General features: G+C 32.9%; 1 protein-coding gene across 1 annotated transcript in view; it reads left to right on the forward strand.

Moving 5' to 3' along the window:
• Positions 1–22,505, forward strand: part of LOC107451842 (peroxidase) — a 49,330-nt gene that overhangs the window by 4,217 nt on the left and 22,608 nt on the right. The window contains exons 2-8 of the mRNA XM_043049793.2: positions 3,252–3,352; positions 4,658–4,778; positions 8,931–9,154; positions 10,468–10,638; positions 16,713–16,865; positions 18,479–18,583; positions 21,700–21,807. Of these exons, the coding sequence (XP_042905727.1) occupies positions 3,252–3,352; positions 4,658–4,778; positions 8,931–9,154; positions 10,468–10,638; positions 16,713–16,865; positions 18,479–18,583; positions 21,700–21,807 (983 nt within the window). The remainder of the gene's footprint in view (positions 1–3,251; positions 3,353–4,657; positions 4,779–8,930; positions 9,155–10,467; positions 10,639–16,712; positions 16,866–18,478; positions 18,584–21,699; positions 21,808–22,505) is intronic.

Genomic DNA, 22,505 nt, shown 5'->3' on the forward strand with positions numbered 1-22,505 from the left:
TTTTTTTTTTTTTTTTTTTTTTTTTTTTTTTTTTTTTTTTTTTTTTTTTTTTTTTTTTTTTTTTTGTAAGTTCATTGCTGAAAAGCCCCTTTTAACCGCAGCAGTACTCCCAGACAAAGAAAACATCAATTCCACCATGCGCAGTATGCTGCTGTATTTCTAGATTAGAGGGTCGTTTTAGAAGTGAGGCGCTAGACTCTTGTAAGATAACAAAAATTGAAAATGTATCACGAACATTAAAGGGAAAATGGACGTCCGCGCGGACGTCGGATTCGAAAAATTCGTTGTCCGCCGGGAATTTTTGACCGCCCAGGACGGGTGGTTTTTCGAGCCCTGGTGCAGACGATATTTTAAGTTACGGAATCAGACACGAAAACGCACTTTCTCTGAATAAACATACCTTTTTTTCACGGATTCGGATTTCTGACTCCAAAAATATAGGCGATAGCCGCAATGTGAGGAATATGTTCCCCTTAATTCGGTCAGCGGAGCAATCCAAAATTTGGACCTTCTAATGTAAATTTTATTTTTTGCGTATTTCGCCATATCTCGAGAACTTTAAAAGCGAATTGAAAAATCATTGCGCACAATTATAAAATTTGTATATCTAACGGTATATCCATGCAAAAAATAAATTTTAATAAATATTTACTATTTTTAATTATTTTATTTTGTAACAGTCGTAAAACGTTCAAATTGTAAAATACGTAAATTTTTACGTAATTTTAAAATATGTAATTTTACATAGCAAAATACAAAATTTGAGCGAAATCGGTTAAATAGTTCCTGCAAAATCAAGCTTTAAATATAAATTTTTTTTTTTAAATTGCATTTCTCAGGAACTATTCAACCAATTTCACTCAAATTTTGTATTCTGCCATGCAAAATTACATATTTTAAAATTTACGCAAAAAATTTTAAATTTTTTAATTAAGTTTTTTTCGACCGTTGCTAAGTAAAATAAAAAATTATAAATATTTACTAAAATTTATATTTTGCATGGATTTACGATTGGATAAACGAATTTTAAAATTGTGTGCAATTCGTTTAAAAAGTTCTCAAGATATGACGAAATACGCAAAAAATAAAATTAACATCAGGAAGTACAAACTTCGGATTGTTTTCTTGACTAAACTATGAGAACCCTATTTCCCGATTGCGACTCATATTTTGGGGGTTATTAATCCGAATCCGTCCAGAAAAAGGTATGTTTATTCGGATTAAATACGTTTTCGTGTCTGATTTCGTAACTTCAAATATCGTCTGCACCAATTAATTAGCATATTTGGGGTAGCCCTTTCAAACCATTTAGTCCTAGAACGGGAAGATCCGAGCATTGGACCAAAAATTATTCTACGAAAAACATTACGAACCAGCAAATACTACGGACAAATATTATAAAAATCTTTCTTTATAAAAGAATTAAGATAAAATAAATAGACAAGCAAAAATTTTGTGAGTCTCCACAAATATACCTAAAGATTGAGCGAAACTCCAATTCATTAAAATGTCACACTTCTTCCACGAACCTCTTTAACTTTGCGAACCGAGCATGGTTTGCGAAACAAATGTCACATTATTTAGCGAGTGAAATCTAATATTAAAAAGTGTAACTTTTGGGCATTTCTTAAAGAGACGGAATATTTTTTTGCAATGTCTTGTAGATACGGTTCTCACGGGCCTTTAAAAACTTTAATAGTGGTAGTCAATTTACGCTAAAGCTGATAAGAATTTATCAATTGGACTTTTATCAATACATGTTTTCTTTAAATTTATATTTTAAAACCGTCGTTGAGCAGTCGCCCCAATATTGAGTTTACAATGGCCAGTGCTCAACTCCGTAGCCTTGTCATTTTGAACCCAATCTAGAAGACAGGGAAACTCCTGGATCAAGTATTGCGAGAAATTTGCCTTCGGGGTGAATTTTTTGAACGAACTATGCCGCATTTGAGTTATATGGAGCGAAAAACCCAGAAACCTTCCCAAGCATATGACTAGTCTACCACTCAGGATATTTTACGTCAGCTCTGTGGTCGGTGCGAGCAGGGTGCGGAATTCGTATTAACCAGCCATCGCTGTAATTCGAACTCAGTTCATCTCCTGTAGAGATAGCCACTCTGTCTCCTGAGCCACCACTGTTCACTTATATTTTATTTTATAACCATCTTTTAACAGCCGACCCAATTTTGGGTCTACGACTACCAATGTTCAACTGCGTAGATTTGTAATTTTGAACACAATCTATAAGACAGAGGAACTCCTGGATCTATTTTGAGTTTATGATTATAGTTCGTTCACCAGGAGTTGGCACTTGGCTCCGTCTTCATCTCATGGTGTCCGACGATACTATTTCGCTATTTTTGGGAGAAGGAAGTGAACAATTCTGAACAAGGTCGCTATTTGGTGATCGTATGACAAAAATATTTATTTCGCAATCTTTATGTGCATCGTGTTAAAAATAAATATGTCATAAATTTGATGATATTTCTCTCTTATGAGTGAATAATTCGTTCTTTTTGAGACATTTTGCCGGGATAATAGCAGTTTTTAACTTTAAAATATATTTAATTAGCGAGAGTAACGAAAGGAATAATAGCAGATGATTAAGCGAAGTAAGTGACGGCAAAAGAATTTACTGTTTGCCTTTGGCGCTCATAAGGATTGTCTCATTTACAAGCTCGGAGATGTTTCTCCTCTTACTCCCGCTCTGAAATGAACTCAGCGTCCGAGTAGGTGGAGCCAAGTGCCAACTCCTGGTGAACGAACTATACCAATGTTCAACTCCTTAGCCTTGACATTTTGAACCCAATCCAGATGACAGGGGAACTCCTGGATCAAGTAGTGGGAGAAATTTGCCTTCGAGGAGGACTTTTTGTTGGAATTAGCACATATTTGCGTTACATAGTGACGAAAACCATGAAACTCTCCCGTGGTTAATCTGATGGCCAGGGGACTCTAACCTTTGATCCGTCTGGTACTGTGGATATTTTACGTCAGCACTGTAGTCCGTGTGAGCCGGGTGAAAAGTTCGTATCAACCAGTCATCGCTAGAATTCGAACCCGGCTCACCTCATTGGTGGGTGAGCATTCGATCGCTTGAGCCACCACGGCTCGCATATATTTTATTTAAAAAAAATAACACATAGTGGTGGTCACATATGTGCAAAATGATTATAGCTTGTATTTTTATTTTTGCCACTTTTAAGGCTGGTAAGAGATCTTATAACTATATTCAATATTGTTATTTGCAGGCTTATTATTGCAATTGTATTTACTACTTCCGTTCAGCAGTATGAAATGAGAGATACTTGCAGTAGTTGGAGACTCAAAATTCATCGTGAGGAAGAACTATGTGAGTTTTGACCCTTTTATTTCCTGAACAATAATTCACTAACATTAAAGTTTTGATTNATATATAATGTAATGTAATGTTTTTCGAAGATTAGAGTTAATAATAAAATAATTCGTGTTATGCGTTAATTAAAAAAAAAGTGTCTCTTAATTGTTATTTCCCACGATTTTGGTGGAAGATGTTCTTCAAAAGGATAGTACACTTTGTGTTTTAATATTTCCTTCTTGTTTAACTAAACATGTTTTGCAATCATTTTGCACCATTAAATTTAAACAAATATATATTATTTCCTCTTCGCAAAATGGAATTTTTTTAAGTGTCGCAAAATTTAAACAACTTAAGCTTACTTTATTTGTTTTTTCGCTGCTATTTTATATAATTGTTGTTGTCTCAAGCCATGAAGCGAAGGGGTGCGATTGTTCTTATCTTCCAGAGGCTCCACCTATGGCCAAGAATTTGACTTCTGCCACACCCATACGTCCCACCCATTTAAAGGACAAACCTATTCATACATCTGTTCATTTATCCACAGACCGCCATTTACTTCACAGGGAGTCTTTGGATGGTTGGATTCGAACTCCCGTCCTCCCGAACGTGCGTCCAATGCCCTGCCAACCAGGCTTTCGGGGCCTCATTTTACATAGTGCGGGTAGCTCATACTTCCAGGTCGGCATCCGTAATTGAGGCCTCACTATTTTGTAAATGTTTCAGGTGGCCAATCATTATCAACTAGAAAAACAGAAAGTAGTGGCGAATATTTCATGAAGTTGTTGACCTTTTAAAAATTTTGATTTTACTCTTAGTTTATATTAAGAAATTTGTGGGGCAGTTTAAATACATATATTTAATTTATGAATTATTTTTGGTCTGCAGAATTAAGTTAAAACATTTTATTTATTTATTTAAAAACTTTTTCTACAACTTTTTAAAAACCGTGGTCACCCTGCAAACATTTGTTAACGCCATTCTAGTATTGTAGTATGGGTACATAGGTTTCTTACGATCCCTTGAAATGAAATAATACCATTTATTTTATCAACATTCATACACGGGTATTCCCCAATACTATATCCCTCTCATTGCAAAACAACTGCTATGAAAGCAGTTCCGGGGTTTGGCGAACTCAGCTAGGCGGCCTAGTCAATAAGAATTTTTAAATGAAAAATTCTGAATGCTTTAAAACTATAAATATAGCCTAACATAATCCTTATCAATACAAATCAAATGTTATTTTAAAACTATGTTATAGATTATGAGATAGCATTTACGCTGAAATTTTAATGTAAATTTTATAATTTATTTCAGCCGGTCCAGTTCGATACACGAGTTCATTTCTTACCAATATTGCGGCTACAGTATCAACAGAAATGAGGAATTACACTAACTTACAACTTCGATTAGAGAGTATAGCGGAAAGCTACAATCTGTGAGTATAACACACTCTCATCGAATCAAAAAAAGAAAGAAAAAAAAATTCAAAAAAATAAGGCAATAAAATATCTCTCAAATGCAACTGCAGAGAAAAATGTCATCGATACTGACGTGCCATTAAAAATACAACGTAAATGAGAAGAAAAAAAAGCCATATTGTATTTCATATGCATCTTTGTATGAACAGCTACATATGGCAAAAAATATTTTTTGAGAAAGCTATTTTTTAGCAGTTTTTTGAAATTCCGTTTCAACGTAACTCCGTCTAAATCTTTAATTCGCAGACAGAAAATGCCGTAACTCCATATTACAATTTTAAAAAAAACTATGTAATGTAGTCTATCTATACAAGGTGACCTTTTGGATCTGTAGAAAAATGGATGATTCATGTATTGTAAGTAACTGACCGATAGGAAAGAATAACACTTGTAGTAACGTTGTTGTTTTTCATCGCTCGCTTCACTTCATTAACATGTAGCGATAATTGAGCACATGCTGATTTAAAAATTTTAGGTTTTACTTAGAAATATATATTTTTTTAAATGTATTGCAAATTAGATAATTTCATACTATCAGAGAATTTTGTGAAAAATTTCTCAAGATTACAGAGCATCTTTTTCGACTATGGGTTCCGTCGAAAAACGTACGTTTTTTCATATAAATGTCGCTAATATGTTAATTAATAATCTCCGGCTAATCTTAATAATAAACAAGTTTTTTGGCAAATTACGTGCTCTTTGTTCGCCAAGCTTGCAACTATGCAAATTAATCACATTATGTGGTTATTATTAATAGTTGCTAATGAAGTTTGGTGCGAATAATTAATTAGGCATATATACGAGGGCTATTTTTTTAATAAGGGCCTTTAGAAAATAAAAATAAATTTTTTTTTAAAGAAGTTCATGAAGCAAATTTATTCTTTGATTCTACATACGCTTCTCTCTCTCTCTCTCTCTCTCTTTTAAAATAGTTATCAAGTGTGCTTAAACACTTATTATACCTTACAACTGAATTTAGAATACCCTCTTCATGATAACTTGCCGCCTACTTCGATAACCAAGAGGTCACGACCGTTTTCACGTCTTCGTCGTACTGGTTGTAACCAAAATGATGTTTAAAACATCGAAAAATATGAAAATCACTTAGCGCAAGGTCTTGGCTGCATGGAGGGGTGGTACAAAACTTCCCAGCCAAAAGAGTCCTGTAAAACTCGATACTAATCTGTGGAGACAGTCATTGTCATGGAGTAGCACAATTTTTAGTCAGTAAACTTCACACATCTGCCGGTGAATGCAGGTTTTTTTTCGACTAAAAACCCATCATTGACACTACCTTATACGGGCCGTGAGATTTGTTAAAGTTAAACATTTTTAAGACACAGAACTAACCGTATAGGTTACCTATACAGCTATAACTGACCACAGTTGTTCCCAAGGAATGCCAGGACGCGACGCAAGCACTCGTTGCAACGCTCGCGTTACCTATTAGTGTGCACAACAAAACAGCCCTGGTATACATATTGCCTAATTAATTATATTTATTGAAACTTCGTATCAAACGTAATATTTTATTTAAACTTCAACTCAAATATAATTTTTATATCTTTGTGCTGAGATAAAAAATCTGTCTCGTAGAGTTAAAAAAAAAAGGGACGATTACGGATTTTTACCAAAGTTTAAATTTAAAATAAGAGCTTTAAAAATTCAATCCTATGATCATATCTATTGCAGAGGAATCATTTTTGAAATCTTGAGTTCATAAATTTTAATATCTTCAAAAAAGGTGAATGAATATATCAGCGTATAGAAAGTGGCTATTATTAACAATCAGATAAAGTGCTCATTATATCCCTGCCCTGCCATGTTTTTTTAAAGTTAAGGGCCCCTCCCCGATATAAGTATCCTATACTGATGCGCTATTTTTAGATTAAGTGCTTTAAAAAACAAAAAAGTAAAAATAATCGGAAAGAATTGAAAGCATTCATTTAACAGCATACATAAAGGGCGTACTGCATCTAAAGTAAGCAAGAAACTGATATTTCTGGTTGCACGGGAAATGACGTTGCGTATTAGAGATTCTAGCCAAATGCGTTTAAAATTATTACACTAACCAAATTTCATAGATAATTAATAAAAATAACCAATAAATGTGATAGATCATTCACTTTAATCGCCTTTATCATACTTAATTAAAATTTTGATGTATCAAAGAGGGATTAAAATTTTCGATGAATTCTTTCTAAGGCAACTGATGACTTCTTAAAATCGTCTTTATCAAAGAAGTTTCCCATCTTTCACGAGACACAAAAAAAAGAGAGACATCTTAGGAAATTTAGATTTAAATCCAAAGATTTAATGGATCACTGATCAATTACTTAGACCAGTAATCAGTGACTTTGATCAGTAAACTTGCTTGATCACTGATGAAGTAACTTTATGTAAATATATGTAACATTATAATTGAATGAAATTTCTTTAACCATAACTCCGTTTTACCTTTTCATGTATTTATTTTTGATAACTTCCGGATACATATCTTGAAAATGTAATTTAAAAAAAAGCAAAGGGAATAATCAAAATGGAAATAAATACGAGAAACGTTTTGAAAAAAAAATCTTATAAATAAAGAAATGGAAAAAAAAATATATCACGTCGTTGCAACAACCTGCAGCTCACACGCAACTTATAAAGAGGTGAAGTATGTGTGAGTTACGTTGATTTTTAATTTGCATTACTGCACAGAGGTATAATCGGTAGGTGAAAATCATCGAAACTCCTAATTTGTTAAAACTATTTTTGCATAACAGATTAGCAATTATTTTCTTCACAATATTATTAATCAAGGCAGGTGCATAAAAAGTTTGAAATATTTTGTATGATAGTGTTGAAATAGCAAGAAAACTAGATAAAATCTTGAAATCTTTCTTAAAGCACTTACGTTGTTTTTTCAACTGCACGGCATCAACTAATGGATTATAAAAGTTTATTTTTTAATCATATACAAAATGTTTGAGCTTTATATAGAACATTCCGTAATGACCACCCTTTAATATTTTTAATACATATTTTTAGAATCCTTTTCTTATTTTCATGTTCATGTGAAAATCAAAACATAAAAATCATAAACATTAGGAGGTACAAATTAATATTTAGAAGAGGAAAAGTCTATGAAAACATAACTAATCATTACAGAAAAGAATGAGACTGAAATTCATCTTTCTTCATTAAATGATTTTAAACGTTTAGATAATGTTTTTGTTTATCAATCTTGTAATTGATTATTTGAGACATCCAATGATAAAGGTTTTTAATTTCATTATTTTTGTTAGGATTAAAAAAGTATATAGTAAGGACGGTTTTCACGGAACATCTTTTATGAATAGAAATTTTCAAGAAGTCTCTTTTTTAATATCATGCTGTAAACGGATTTTTAGTAAGAAAATTTTTCATTACAAATTAACCTAGTTTATCTCGCTAAACTACTTCATTTGCGAAATTTATTTATTTTGTATTTTTTTTTCTTTTTTTGAACACATTCATAAAATGATATACTGTCTAAAACTACAATTCATTTTACACTCAAAAATATTTAAAATCAGAGAAATATTTATCAAAATAAAAGAGAATAATTTAAACAAAATTTGGAATAATTTTATCGAATTAATTATTTGTATGCTTTTGCATTATCTTCAACCTCCAGTTCACATTTCAGTTGCTACCATTAGTAGAATTGCTTTGAGTATTCATATGCATAAAGTTTCCTTTCAAATGTAGCCTTGGTATATTCAATGGATTAGAACTAATGTCCAACTTATATTCATTTAAACGTTTTCAAATCCCTTATATTGAATGTCCAGTGCCAGTTTACTTGATTTATGAAATATTTAACATTAATCATGACCTATTTCATTCATGCAATTATTAAATATTTATCTATTTTTTAAAAAAAATCTAGCACCAATTCACATTTATTGCTGTGTTTACTTTTTTACAAAACAAGTAAAAAAGTAAGAGTTCATTTTATTAACTTTAGGATCTAATGTTCAATTAAACCGATAATATTGCTCAATGCAATATTATCGGTTTAATTGATCTGTTTATGCCTTTCATTTTAAAATTGGTCCCATTTATGACATTTTCCTTTACAGGTACAATGGTTCAGATGACGAAACAAACAGAACACTACAAAATCTTCAACGAGATCCAGAAGTTCAGGAAATAGTGAGGGAATGTGAAAAATCTCATGTTGCGCATACATGTAGCAGTAGCACTCTGTACAGAAGAGCTGATGGCATTTGTAATAATCTAAAACATCCAATGTGGGGCAGCGGTGATTATAAGAATGACCGGATGATGCCCCCTGCTTATAATGGTAAAAATTTTCACCAATAATACAAACTGTTAAAAGTTTTCACCAATATAACAAACTGTTAAAAGTTTTTACCAATATAACAAACTATTAAAAGTTTTCGCCAGTTTAAAGAGTGTTAAAAGTTTTCACCGATTTAAAAAGTGTTAAAGTTTTCACCGATATAACAGACTGTTAAAAGTTTCTCTAATATAATAAAACTGTTCCAAAAAGGATCGACACTATCAAAAATCATTTTAACTCAGTAACATCATTTCACGAGGGACGCTGGTCTTGCATTTATTTCGAATTAATGAAAAGTGGTGGCAAAAGTATGTTGCTGTCAGTCTATTTCAGAAAGAAATAATGCATTGATAACTACCAAAAAAAATCATCTCTTATCACAAGCTCAGAACTAGTTTTTAATTTTACAGTTTCTTCTTTGTCTCGTATTTAAGCAAAACGGATTTCAATGAGAAAATAGGAGATGAGAAACAATTTGCTGCTTACTGCTCAGGAAATCAAAGAATGAATTCTCATTTAATTAAAATACTTGTCAACAGATGGCTGTAAAAATCGATAACAATATTTTCTTGCTGCGTGTCAAACCATTTCAAATGAAATATTTACATAGTTAATCATACATATTTACACAGTTATTACCTGTTAAATTTTAGTAGTTTTTCTAATCAGCAGCGCCACCTGTTGATGAACGTTGCAACTAATTGTGGAACCCGGTGAGAAAACCTGATTTTTTTAAATCAAAACACAGCAAACTGTACATTTCTATACTTAGTGAATCAATAATAGATCAAATCAGCGAATCAACGAACCAATGAATCAGTAAATGAGAGAATAGATAGGTGTCTATTTTAGGTAGGTTTTTCATAAAGGAGTTGTTGCTTTTTAACATTAAATAAAAGTACTTTAATGTACAATTAAAAAATCATCGGAACCGCAAATAATTAAATCAGTGAATGAGCAAATCAATGAAAAACGAATCATTGATTCTTCGAACTTCTTATTCTCTTCTTTACTACTTTGCTGCAACATTAACTCATTGACTTGTACAGTTGTTGATTTATTGATTCGCTGATTTATTGATTTACCTCACTCCTTGCAGATAGGATGATTGATACACCTATATTCGTTGTCTGAGTGTTTGATTCACTTTTTTATCTTTATTTAACGAATCGTTGATTCATTAGATCAGCGATTCATGATTCACTAAAATGTCTGAAAGTCAAAATCAATTTCTTGTCATTTAAAGTGATAACCAGCAGCCAGTACAAAGAGTGCGGGATCAAGAATTGATTTCAGCTATTTCTTCATTGCAGGTATAAGTGGATTTCGCAAATCTGTGACTGGAGAGGATCTTCCGGCGTATCGCAGCATAAGTTTAGAATTAAAAAATACAAGTAATCCTTCGCAACTAGTATCGGCGTTTTTTACATATTATGGACAGTCCATTGTTCACGATATTACGCTAATACCAGGAATAGGTGCTGGTAAGTATCTCTCAACTGAAATATTTTTAAAAGTCTTTAATGTAACTCAAAAGGGGGAGAAAGGTCATCAAAAATTTTTTGGGGGAAAAAGGGAGTAATTGAAATAACTATAATAAATGAAGTCTTATACAGGTATGCCCATTGAATTGTTTCCATCACCTCCCTATTTCTAACTGTTTCACCATTGAAAGTTTCAAGCTCAAGGAATTCAAATTGCATGTTTTGTTTGAAATATTTCATCAGAACCTATGTACAAATTGATTAAAAATGACTTCGAAAATTGATTTTTCGGAAGGAAAAAATATTTCCTCTTCTACTTTTTTCTAAGAGGATTACAGAAAACAAACAATTATAAATAAGAGTGAGTAACGATAGATATTGTGATGTAATCACAAAGTTGTGTGCACCCATAGGTTTTTCATCCACTCAAAAGCCTTCTCGGTTTCCCCAATTGAAGAAGGGACGCTGCCAGGGGCCCCCATCAGGGGGGAAGGTGGGCGCACGATGCGCCCACTTAAAGCTTGGGGGGGGGGGGAAAANTTTTCTACTAGATAAAACGAATAGTTTGGGGAAGAATTGAGAATTTGTCCAAGAATGTGCCCAAGAGCTTGGGGGGGGGGCACTGAACGCTGCGATAGATGACAGTAATTTTTGCGTACTGAAGAAAAATTAGTAAACCGTTTGCAATTTCAAATTATTATATTTAAAATTTTATACCGAGAAAAGTTTTATGAGCTATTTATTCTAAAAAAAGTATTCGCGATCGCAAAGCTCGAATACGCCATCTGAGGAGAACATTATTTGTTTCATGTCTTCCTCCTCCCCTCTCCTCCTTTTCACAGTTGCATAGAAATGTACTATGATATTTTCCCTTTTCTTAGTATTTTTCCTATTACATTGTTAAAAAAAAAATTTTTTTTTAATTTCCGCCACACTTTCATATAGAATTATATCCATTATAGCTTTCAGTTCCAAATAGTTTCCCAATTTATAAGTTTTTAATCCATTTAAAATTAAAGAGCGAAACTGACGTACTTACTTTTCCTATGACTCTCTACACGCTAATGGTGATAGTATATGAAGTGTTGCCATGGGTAGAGAGTTCTGCTGTACGAGCCCATTTCGATCGCCAATTCCCAGTAGTTCGATCTACTTCACTTGCTGTTTTTTTTTGTTGATTCCCCCGCTTGTTCTTAGAAGAATTTATTATTTCCAGACTTCTTTCACCACTTTCGTTAGACAGTTAAATCAAGAACCCTAAATCCTAACTTTCTATAGTTCATTAAAGAAAATATATAAGTAACCCATTGCATTTTACGATAAAGCGGGAGGCGAAGGTAATTGGCTGGATGCGTAGAAAATCGCAGATGTAATTTCACCAAGCCCAAAGATCCGAGTGGACATCTACTGATTCATAAATAAAAGCATTTCCGTTCGAAATCGTGGAAAGTTGTCTTCATTTCCTGAGAAACAGGATATTTCAGTAGCATGATTGTATCTGAGTAAATTTCGTTTCTACAACGGCTGACCCACACCCTCTACAGTAACCAGTAAAACATTCTCAACACGATATTCGGATAAATTATAAAAACAGGCAAAATGAACTTTTAAAAAAAATTAGGATTACAGAATGGTGTAAAGCTAAGTAACAAACGCGCCAGTGGTTAAAATGAGTCGTAAGACTTACGGGTTACTACTTCCGACTGATTTTTACCCCTAAGCTTGGAAAATTGTACCATCCAATATTATTATTATACTTGTAGTGTTTTCAATATAACGCGTTCTTTCAATCTAACTTTCAAAGAAGGGAGCAACAAATGAATTCGGAAGACAATCCGCAAGCTTGCTATGATGCTACCCACAAAAATAACAAACGGTGCTATTTTACATAAATATAGCCAAATAAGGGATAACACTCAAAACGTGGCAAACCTTGCATTTTTTTTTGCTGCGATATTAATTTTGTTTAATTTGTTTTAAGCTTATTTGTTTTATCTGTTTAGTCTCACGACCCTATCAGAATTTATAAATTACGGAATGGTGAGCGCGTAAATTTAAACAATAATAAAACTTCCCAGAATATTAGAAGACTTCACGCATCGCCGAGGGATTTTCTAAATTTCTTCCGGTTCTGGGATGCTTGCTATTGTTTATATTCAGTCAACCATCTATTATTGTGGGGGTTTTTTCCAGAAAAAAATCATTTCCATTCCGTAACAACGCCTTCTATATCTCTCTCTTTCCAATTGAGTGGCGATACTTTAAAAGAATATACATTTATTGGTGATAGTTAAATAAGGATAATTATAAACATATTTAGAACATCCCCCCCGCCGTCTTCTTCTTTTTGACAGCTGAGTTCTATCAGGAAGAAAAGTGCCTTTTTTTAACCTGTTCAGGAGTTAAAAACAACGTCCTTACCTTTGCCCCACAAAGGGGCATCTATCGGGACAAGGGTCAGGGCAGAAGAAACAAGTTACAAGCAAACTGCAATGTTTCGTTTCCACTCGTCCTTCACAAGAAACAAATTCATTTGCCCTAACCCTAACTAGACCTTGGATACCTTGTAAAAAACATTATCTTAAAAAGCTATTACATTAAATTTTATGAATAAGCAATTATGTTCAGGTGTCAAATAAAGTCCTTCTTATTCTCGCAGAAGACCCTATACACTTAAAATGGAAGAAATAGACCCTACACTTCATAGACCCTACACTTATGGACTCCTAGCAATAGACCCTACACTCAAAGAATCAAAAATCACAAATGTCTCTCTCCGCGAAGAATAGGATCCAGAATTTTCTCAATTTCCCAAATTACTGATTCCGCACCCAGCAGATATTGCAGATTTTTCAGTTAGTGTAGGTACTGTGTTTAGGCTTTGACCTCAGGAGCTAAGTTTGCGAAATGCAGGAACCGTGTACCCCACATTCCTTCTCCAAATGCAGTCTCTCAAAAATTTATGAAATTTTGTACTTATTAGAAATCATGAATTTAATCTAATTCAAATTACCTTTTGTCTTTAAGTTACAATTGTTGATTCCTTTACAATCCTATAAATCTGAGGAGCGCAGCGAAGAGAAGCACACGAAAAGGAAGCTTAAGAAATGCTTACAGAAAGAATATCACTTTCTACGACGAGATCGAGTGCAGGGTAAACCACTGGAGGATCAGAGATTACCTTAAGTCAGTTACAGTTAGCAAAAAAGATAATCGCTATCTTAAAGATAAATATAAATTTAAGGATTCAAATTTAAAGACCATTTCAAATGGGGAAATATTGGTACATTAATAACTTGAGTAACCACCTGAATTTTGGGTACTTTGGGATTCTCTGCCGACCATTTTCGCCAAACCTAAAAACTAGCGCCAAAGGATTTGTCGAGCGTTGGCAGGTCGAATGGATAATCCCAAAGAGGAATGAGGCACTTTGGGATTATACCGTCGACCATTTTCGCCAAACCCGATATTATCGCCAAAAAGTAGCTTCTGTGCCAATAACCGTGACATCATGTGACCTTGACTACGCTATAGCTCGTTCACCAGGAGGTGGAACTTGGGTCCGCCTTCATTACGTGGTATGCAACGATACTATTTCGCTATTTTTGGGAGAAGGTTCTGAGCAATTGTGAACAAGGTTACTATTTGGCGCTTGTATGGCAAAAATATTTATTTCGCAAACTTCATATGCATTTTTTTAACATTAAATATTTCATAAATTTGATGATATTTTGCATCATTTTTCATGATATTTCTCTCTTGTGAGAGAATAATTAGTTCTTTTTGAGATATTTTGGAAGGAAAACAGTATGTTTTAAATTTAAAATATATTTAATTAGCTAGAAAAACGAAAGGTACAATAGCAGATGATAAAGCGAAGTAAGTGACTGAAAAAGAATTCACTGTTTGTATTTGGCGCGCATTAAGGATTGTCTCAATTTGAAGTGCGGAGATGTTTCTCCTCTTATTCCCTCTCTGAAATGAACTCTGCGTCAGAGGAGGTGGAGCCAAGTGCCAACTCCCGGTGAATGAACTATAGTTAGTTTTTTTTTCTTAATGGCCGACGGATAATCGCTCATTCCTCTTTGGGATTATCACGTAGACCTGCCAACTCTACCTTTACGATGAAACACTGGTTGGTCTCTCTGCACAGTCCCCCAAATATCCATTGTTCTGGAAGAATACGACAGAATTGGTTTTTTTTTTTAGCTTTGTAAAAAGGCTCATATCTATCTCTACAATATTATCACCAAAGTCAAGCATCACTGGCTACAGTCAGTGTGCGGATGGGTGACCACTTGGATCAGTCTGCGTAGGAACCGAGGGTGTGCGGTATTGGTCCTCGTTAAACTGTTCAAACGTAAAGTGCTCAACTTCGCGTGCAGGTCGTCGAGCTACCGAAGGGGGGGGGGTGCAGCCCATCGTGCACCTCTAGTGCGATGTAAATTAACTACCACCATCTCTACAATATTATTAATTATTTATCATTTGTTTATTATTATGGTTTGATAAATTTATTGTGTTTACAATGTTTATTTCGAAAAAGTTAGCGGCAGAGGATTTGGCGAGCGTTGGCAGGTCGACTAGATAATCCCACAGTATCGAATTTTGAATGGAAGCATGTAAACGGGCATGCGCTATTGGTGCCAAACTTACGCGCCTAGTGCGAAATTTGAATAGACATCCTCTTTTAGTTGTATAAACAGGCTTTAATATATATATCAGACAAAAACTACTCAGACAGGTTGTTCTGTAGCGACTGCGCTGAACAAACTCACGTGAAAGTGCTAACTACGCACGAACGAACTAACGCCATTCCCGGAGAGTTCATCACCATTGCGGAAAACTTTTTAGTAAATCTCATTACAATTAAAAAATGGTCAAAATTGCATCGATTTTGTCCTGCAGTCACTCACTATTTTTCAACATCGCAGAAAATGTTTTATTCTTACTCATTATAAACGAAAATCCTTATTTAACCTCGCAGTTAATATTTTGCAGCAGGAAATTTTTTTTTAGTAAAACTTATTTTTTAAAAAAAAGGAAGAAAAAAAATTTAATTTCTGAATCTTAACCTGCAAGCCAGTATTGCAGAGATTGATATGAGAATTTCTTCGACTGCTTTGCACAAAACAGCGAAATTTTCTTATCAATCTCTGTAAGCACACTTTTCCCGTGATTACGTCATTGAATTAGACTTTTCGTATTTGTAATAACCAATATAGAGTTTTCAAAAATTGAAACATTTTTGAAAAAAGAGGTATTTCTCAATCGGTAGCAACGAGAACGTTGAAACCAGTTTCAAGAGTTAATTAATTTTCCGATTTTCAAGAGATTTTTAATTGCTTGTAGAAGATTTTTAAATTAAGATTTTGTGCTCGTAGAAAGTTTTTCATTTTATCTCAGGCTTGTGCTCTCTAATAATTCGACTTAAATAGACGCGCGTACGAATGTTTAGAAACTACATGAAAGGCGAATTGCATTTACGTGCGGTCGCATATGCGGATCGCTTGCAGTGAGAATGCTCCTTAATGCGATGCCTGCAAGTGACGTAGTGTGGTTACCTCGATCCTGATTGGTTATTGAAACGTGGCATTTGTTTACGTTGCAACTGTTCTTTCTATTCTATTTCGAGTAAGGAAAGCCCGTCAAGTATCAATTCTCTTACGTGAAACATTCAATATTCTTACACAAAAATTATTTTGCAAAGATTTCAATTATCTATATTTCTTGGCACAAGTACACGCACGAAGCCATGTAAAATATAAAAGAACTAAATATGTATCGAAGTTGCCAGGTACACAAAACAAAAGCATGCCGCAGTTACAATAAAATATATAAATCTAAGTTAAATAACAGATGTAGACGAGAAAGAATTAAACTTCAATACATTTGAATGTGTGATACGGCGTTGTATTTAATTAATTTCACCATAATTAACTCATGTGGAGAAACTTTTCTCAACTCTTTTAACACCGCCATTTTGCTTATGAGCTGACGCCGACGTCATAGGTCGGTCTTCTTGAAGTGCAACTACCAAGTTGATTTTAACATGACTTTATTTTTTTTTTCAGATATTAGAACTATTACTGACTGCTGTACTCCAAATGAGAATCCTTCAATTTGCGCCACGATTTCTTACAGCGAAAACGATCCCTTTTATAGTCAGTACAATAAAACCTGTCTTCCGATTCTTAGAACAGCACCCTACCCTACATGTGGTTTCAGTAGGTTACTTATAAATTTTCTTTTCTTTTCTTTTGGTTATTGAAAAATAGTTTGAGAAAAAAAAAGTTATTACCTGTATAAGTTTTGTACAAATATGCTTTCAAATAAATTCTAGCCATTAATTAAAATACTGAATTTGACCCAAAATCACCCTGTCTATGTAACTTTAAATTTTAAATGACAAAATTGAAAATTTGAATGAATTTGGTGGTATTTTTAAAAATTTGATTTTTTAAGAGCTATCTGCCCGATTTCGCTCATATTTTACATTTTGTCTAGTAAAATTACATTCTTTAAAATGATGCAAGAAAATTGATACTTTATAATACAAAATGGGAACCTCATTTTCTAGACTGCGGCTACCCCTATATTTTAAGGGTCAATAATCCAAATCCATCGAAAAAGAGGGTATATTTATTCAGAGAAAGTGCTTTTTTGCATCCGATTTTATGACTTAAATATCGTCTGCAGTAATTAATTAGCCTATTTGAGATCTTCTCCTCAAATCATTAAGAATGTGTACTGGAACGTGAAGATCCGATTACTAGATCAAAAGTTATACAAAATGGTCCTTATTTTTCAAACTGTATAATTAGATGCGATAATACAATTCTAATTTTGATTTTTAAGAAGAAATTAGTAAAAACTATTTAAGAAAATTGAATCCACTTTTGGAAGACATTGTTATATATTAAAATTCAGTTTTCAAGTCAAGAGTAACATTCCACGGGAATTAATAAAATATTTGACTTACATTTTTTTAAAGTGCTGTAATTTTGGGGAAAATGTTGAAGCGAAAATACTTTGCTTCCTCTGTGGCGGCAGTAAGCAAAAAATGCTGAAATATAAATTACTTTTTATTTCAATCGGTGAGGTAAGAAACGTGCCTTTTGGCTAGGCCAGAGTTTCAAGATTAAGGTTAAAAACCTTGACCCTATCTCTAATTTAGCTCAGGTACAACGTTAACTTTCAACTGTGTAGTAAGTGATACAATACATATGGTAGTCACTTTAATATACATTGACACCAGGTTTATGACTAAGCTGCAACTGAAATATCATAATTGAGAAAACACCCACCAATGCCCGTGATAGACTTCAGTGGACAGGGTCTCTTAATAGCTTCAGAACTAACCTTAGTTATCCTAGCATTTGAAATAATTTTAGCTTCGAGAGTGCCACCTGACGATTCGAAAGAACAGCAATGCAAGGTTGGAAATATTTTCCAGGAGCGGTCAATGGCGTTCTTCAGAGAATTATAATTTCGCTCTCGGACAAGGATTATTCCAAGATATTCGAAATTTATTGTGAGGTCTGCATTGCCGTAGAAGGAACACTTTCTCTGACCCATGTTTCTTTTGTTTCTGCACATTAAAACGAATACTCACTTAACGAATACAGTCTTCGTTCCTTATGATAGATCTCCTCTTCCCAACCCTGCATCGCTAGATGGTTTCGAGTCCTCAAGGTGTACTTTACCGAAACATTTAACTGAGACACACTATATTTTTACGAAGAGATCACCCATAATTGAAGCACCTGTCCTTCATTCCTTAGTTTTTACCTTTCCCCTGTCTCTGTTCCATTAACAGATTTTAATTTCTTTATTACAGATAAACGAATTCAGATGAATAAAATAACGTCCTTTCTTGACCTCTCTATCATGTACGGCAGCACTAAAGAGAAGGAGAAGGCTGTTCGAGGAAAAAATAACTTAGGTTTGTATCTTTTAGTTCAATTGTCGTGTAAATAAAGGTTCAGTACGGAAATAACAGGGGGAAAGTTAGAAATTGTTTCGAAAATTGTGGTTTGAACCCAGTTGGAAAACCTAAAGTTTGCTCCTTCGTAATCGTTCCGCATATATTTTGTTTACCAGACGGTGTTCGAACAGGCTTGAGATTTCAAGAAGTTCTATTATTGGGAAAGCTGAAAATAAGGGTTTTTTTCACAAATTTTATTTTGTATTATTAAACAAGATTTATCAACAAAGATAATAAATGCCCTTTTAACAACGGTCCGGACAACAAAGTTTGACGGTATGAGGAAATAAAACATGCCTAAGAAAAAATACCTGTATGAGGCATGATCCCCAACAATGCTGGTGCCATTTTTAATAAATCTTGCACAGTAGTGCAAAATTAAATTTGTATAAAATTCCTCATCATTTCAAGCTTTTTTTTAAAGAGTAAAAGCACTACTTAGAAAATTGCTTGAAAGTTTTTAAGTATTCAAATCAGATTTTCTTTATTAGCTGCCAAATACTATTTACTACAAAATTAGGAAGGAAAAAAAAAAAAGATTTTAAATTTTTTCCGCGCATGCGCAGTATGAACTACTTAAACGACTCACATCTTGTGCATTTTGTAACGAATTTTTCTCAAATTTTAAAGGAGTAATGTTGTAATCAATTTTACAATGTTCCGAAAGCTTTGTTTAATTTTGTTGAATATTCTCAAAGTTAAAGCAGAAAAACGTGTGACAGGAAAATTCGCTTTTTTATAAAAATGTCCATATCTTAGCTAGGTTAGAATACTGCTCAAGCGCAGAAAAAAATTATTTATTTTTTTTTCATTATTTTGTAGGGAATCGTATTTGGCAACTAATAATAAAAACTTTATTTGAATATCTTAAATATTTAAAAAGTTTCAAACAATTTTCTTAGTAGTTTTTAAAAGAAAGCTCAAAACGATAAGCGGTTATGTACAAATTTCATCTTGTACTATTAAACAGGATTTATTAAAAAATGAGACCGGCATGTATGTTTTCTTTTGCATGTTTTCTTTCTCTATACCATCAAAGTTTAGTTTCCGGACGATTATTGTATATAACTGTATCACTATTATCACTTGTTATTAAGTTTTGTCTTATGATACAAAATAACATTTCTGAGAAACCTCTGATCGTTTTAAGCTTTCTTTTGAAAATAACAAAAACTGCCTGAAGCTTTTTAAATTGTTAAGATATTCAGAAAAAAAGAATTTTCATTGATTGCCAAATACGATTCATTACAAAATTATGAAAAAACTTATTTTTACAGTACGTGTGCAGTATAAAAGAACTAGGTTAAGTACTCATAACTTGTGCAGTTTACAATAATTTCTTTGAGTATTTTAAATCGAAATTTATGTTATTAATTTTTGATTGCTCCAAAAAATTTTTTTTATTCCATTGAGTATCTATACAGTTATAAGGAAAAAACGTAAAGTGTAAAAAATAATTTTTTTTGTAAAAATGTTTGTATCTCCACAAATATTTACTCTAGGTTTACGAAACTAGGTTTATTAAAAATAACAACTAAATCGATACAAGTTACGAGGTTTCTGACATAGGGTGTTTAAAAATGCTTGTTTTCTTCCGTAATTTATTGTACGCCTCCCAAACCTCTGAAAGCTTTAAAATTTATTGCTAAGTATGAAAAATCGCATGAACTAAACATCTCTAAAGGTACAAAATAATCTTTTAAGTATTTCTTGAGAAATTTAAGAAAATGTCAAAAACTGAAAATATCTCTTCCATTATTGTTGGGGGGGGGAGGGATAGCCTGGTTGGTAAAGCACTGGGTCCATGTCCAAGTGCTCGTGGGTTCGATCTCTGCCGGCCGAAGTCTAGTAAATGGTGACTGATGCACGTTAAATCTGTCGAGTCTCAAAGTCCTGTTTTATGGAAAATTCAAGTGAATGAAACAAGACTATAAAGCAACAAGATAAATCTATGATACAGGAATGGAGAGAATTCTGACGGTATTGAAATTAAATGAATAGCCAAAGTTCCAACAATGCGCTGCAATTGATGTTTATAGGTTTCTTGATACCGGAGGTACTGACTGTACTCCGTTAATCTAAATTTTAAAGCGCTTGATCTAAGCAACCGAAATTGCATTGAATGATTTTCAGTAGTAATGAGAAGGGGCTCTTTTGTTAACAGGCGTGAAAACGACTTTAAAACCAAAACGGAAAAAATGCAATTGTAATCGTAGAGAGTAAAGTTGCAATCTCATTGTAAGGATTAGAAGAAGAGTTGCATTTGGGTGAAGCAAGTTTAGACGAATCAAGTGAAGTCTCAAATCTACGATTAACAGCCGTTAAAAGTTAAGAGAATACCATTTGCGGTATAGGATTTAATATAGTTCACTTAATATAGTTCGGCAGCATATAGTTCCGTTTTATTTCGTTATCAAATTATGCAAATATGTTTTTAAAACAATATAAAAGATTTTAAAAGTTTAACACGTCACACAGAAATATAACTCGTGCTATCATTTACGATATATTTAACAGAATTATTAAAATTAGGTTATAATTTCGAAGTCTTATTGAAATCCTAAACTTGGTGACATATTTTTATAAATAAGGAGAACATTCTTTTTGAAAAAGGAACAACTATATGACATTGAGATAACATTGGATTTGATTGGACCACTGAAAATGAATGCAAACAGAAATGCATTTTTAGATATCATTTTTATTAATTCTTATCCCTTGTTGATTGATTATTCTGTAAATTTTGATTATTCAATAAGTTTAGATTTAAGAAAGCAAGCAAAAAGAAGGCTGTACAACATCGTTTCCAAAGTTGGCGATGTTGGCATCCATTTGGTGTACATTTAAATGCCGAGAGTTTCTCTCCATAGGAATAATGGCTTTTTCTTAACTTGCAAAATAAGGCTAAAAACAAACTAACGTCTGTTAAATTAGCCATACCTACATATAAACTACCACTTTTTATTTTTCCCCTTATTATCGCCATCCAGCAACGTCACTGTGATACATTGATAAATAACTAAGTATTGTTTATGTAGTAAAAAAAATATTTTTATTGTTCTTATATCTCTCAGGAAGACTAAAGACTCAAGGCTCCAAATTTGGAAGCATTTTGCCAAAATCTGAAATTGAAGACGCTTTGTTTTGCCCAAGGAATAGAACAGAATCGTGTTTTTCATCAGGTACTAATTTTTAGTTTTTATCATTAGGAATCCACAGTTGTTCTCACAAAAGCGTTTACGATATTGTTACAAAATATTAAAAAGTACTGAAACATTTTTTCTTAATTTACTAAAATGAAAATATCTAATAAAACGTTACATTTACGTTTCTAAAATATATGCTTTCAGCATTCACTATACTAACAATGCATTAATGATCTACAGACTTTACAAATGATTATTTTGTTTCTAGAATTTTATTCTCCTAAAGACTGAAGTAATCAGGCTAGAAGTATCAGAATGTATTTATATATAATACTGCTTACACAAAGATTTGTTTTGTTTTTTAATACTGTTTTTTTTCTTCCATATATTAATGTTGCTTTAGATAATATTTTTGAAAACAATACTTATAATTTTATTTTTTCCGCGGAGTACTCCTACTATGCTTTAATGCTTTTCTTGAAAATACTTCAGAGGGCAGATAATTTTTGAATAATATTTAATATCTATAAAGATTTTCAGATTTTTTTCGGATTCCTTAATCAGCAAAACTAAATATTATAAAAAAAAATCCAGAAAACATTTTGTTTACAGTAAACTCCAGTCTATCTCGCTTATGAAACCCCTCGTTACAACAGAGTATTTGTAAAAATATAATATTTATCATAACGCACACATACACACACACAGATACACACACACACAAATGCATACAT

Source organism: Parasteatoda tepidariorum, chromosome 10 (assembly GCF_043381705.1).
Source record: "Parasteatoda tepidariorum isolate YZ-2023 chromosome 10, CAS_Ptep_4.0, whole genome shotgun sequence".
In the NCBI taxonomy this organism is placed as follows: domain Eukaryota; kingdom Metazoa; phylum Arthropoda; class Arachnida; order Araneae; family Theridiidae; genus Parasteatoda; species Parasteatoda tepidariorum.